The following is a 1,640-nucleotide window of genomic DNA, read 5'->3' as shown; positions in this document are numbered from 1 at the left end:
GAATATTGCATTTAAGCCTAAAATGGCAAGATTACTTAAAATCTTTCCTGCAGTCCTTTGTGTGATATATGTAAGAAAATGAATGCTATATAAGAGAATGAAATAGATCAACTTCTTATACTTTTACCTAAGAGTCTAATTATTTAAGTAATATTGATTAATATCTGAATGATTAAAAAATAAGTCAATATTAAATATTAACTCCACAAAATCTAAAATAAAGTGGCCACATTACATCGGACTACATTATATAGATAGATTAAAAGCAACTGATTAGAAGCCTTTTTAAAAATTTAAAATTTCTGACATCATTTTCCACCACTCCATCAATTCTTCCTTCTCCTCTTCTTTCCTTTCAGAAAATGACTCCAGTTCAAAATCAAGCTAAAGGAGAAAAATCAAGAACATATTGTTACCAAACTGCATATACATTCTTTAAAACTGATATAAAATATATAAGAGCAGTTTCAGAGTTCATTGAATAAGCTCAATCATCTGTTAAATGGGGATAATAATGGTACTTACCTATTAGGGTTCTTACGAAGATTACATATAAGTCACTTAAATACGCCTGACACTAGTAAGTGCTTATTATTAGCGTAATTGATATTATAGTGCTTAGTTATTATTATGATCACTCACCCCAACAGCAGGACTGTAAGGTACTGCCACTTTCTTTGTTATCGCCAGATAGCCTGGAGCTGAGGCTGTGAGTTTATAGTTTCCGGGTACAAGCAATCTCCAGTAATCACCATCCTTTGCTGCAGGAGAACAGGATATCAAATCACAAGGCACAATTAGGCTATCTGGGAATACCTACGACAGCTTAGTTCAATTTATATGATTGCTTATTCTTAAAGTAGATATATATGGAATGTGATGGAATTTTTTTGAAAAGAATGTGAAGCTCTCTCTATAGGCCTCCTTTCTTATAGCTACTTTACAAATATTAATATTTAATTGTCTAATAAACTTTTTAAGATCATGGATCTTCTAATCACATCAGGAGTAACACAGGGGAAAGAATACATAGTCCCCAAGCAGTGGGGCCAGAGCATCTGAGCACCATGTTTTGTTTCTTGCCAGGTAAAGACCTGATGGTCTGAGAGTCTAGATCAGTGTTTCACAAACTGGAGCCCAAAGGTAGCTTCACCAGAATACCTGAAGTACTTGTCAGAAACTTAGATTTCTAAAAATTCAGAATACTTTGGTTTCCCTAGTCCATTTAATCCATTTTCCTAATCAGTGCTTCTCAACTGTAGGTGTGTATCGATCGCCTAGGGAACTGACAAAATGCAAAATCCGATTCACTAGATCCAGAGTCAGGCCTGAGATTCCGCACCTCTAACCAGCTCCAGGGTGTTACGCAAGCTGCTAATAGGGGCCACACTTTGAGTAGCAAGGTCCTGGTGGACAATTCACACTTTCTCCTGTTTCCTAACACCTCTAACACATCCTCCGTCCTCACTCTCAGTTGATACCTTACATCTTGTTTCACGGTGAAAATAGATACTATTAATAAATAAATAATAAATAAATAAGCCCCCATCACCACATCTTAAAATCTTCCTCTAGACCCCACATCTCCTTTCAGGTAGTGCCCATTTATCTTCTTTGCTTTATAGAAAGACTTCTGGAAG

General features: G+C 35.7%; 1 protein-coding gene across 1 annotated transcript in view; it reads right to left on the bottom strand.

Annotated features, from left to right (window-relative positions):
• Positions 1-103: 103 nt before the first annotated feature.
• The window catches only part of CPE (carboxypeptidase E), a 42,274-nt gene continuing 40,737 nt past the window's right edge, over positions 104-1,640 (bottom strand). Inside the window, exons 8-9 of the mRNA XM_008580531.1 lie at positions 643-761; positions 104-384 (exon numbers count right to left, since the gene is read on the bottom strand). Coding sequence (XP_008578753.1) covers positions 286-384; positions 643-761 — 218 coding nt within the window. The 3' untranslated portion in view covers positions 104-285. The remainder of the gene's footprint in view (positions 385-642; positions 762-1,640) is intronic.

The sequence above is a fragment of the Galeopterus variegatus genome, unplaced genomic scaffold (assembly GCF_000696425.1).
Source record: "Galeopterus variegatus unplaced genomic scaffold, G_variegatus-3.0.2 Scaffold2124, whole genome shotgun sequence".
Taxonomy (NCBI): domain Eukaryota; kingdom Metazoa; phylum Chordata; class Mammalia; order Dermoptera; family Cynocephalidae; genus Galeopterus; species Galeopterus variegatus.
The sequence above is the reverse complement of the archived record's forward strand: the minus strand, read 5'-3'. Positions and strand labels throughout refer to the sequence as shown.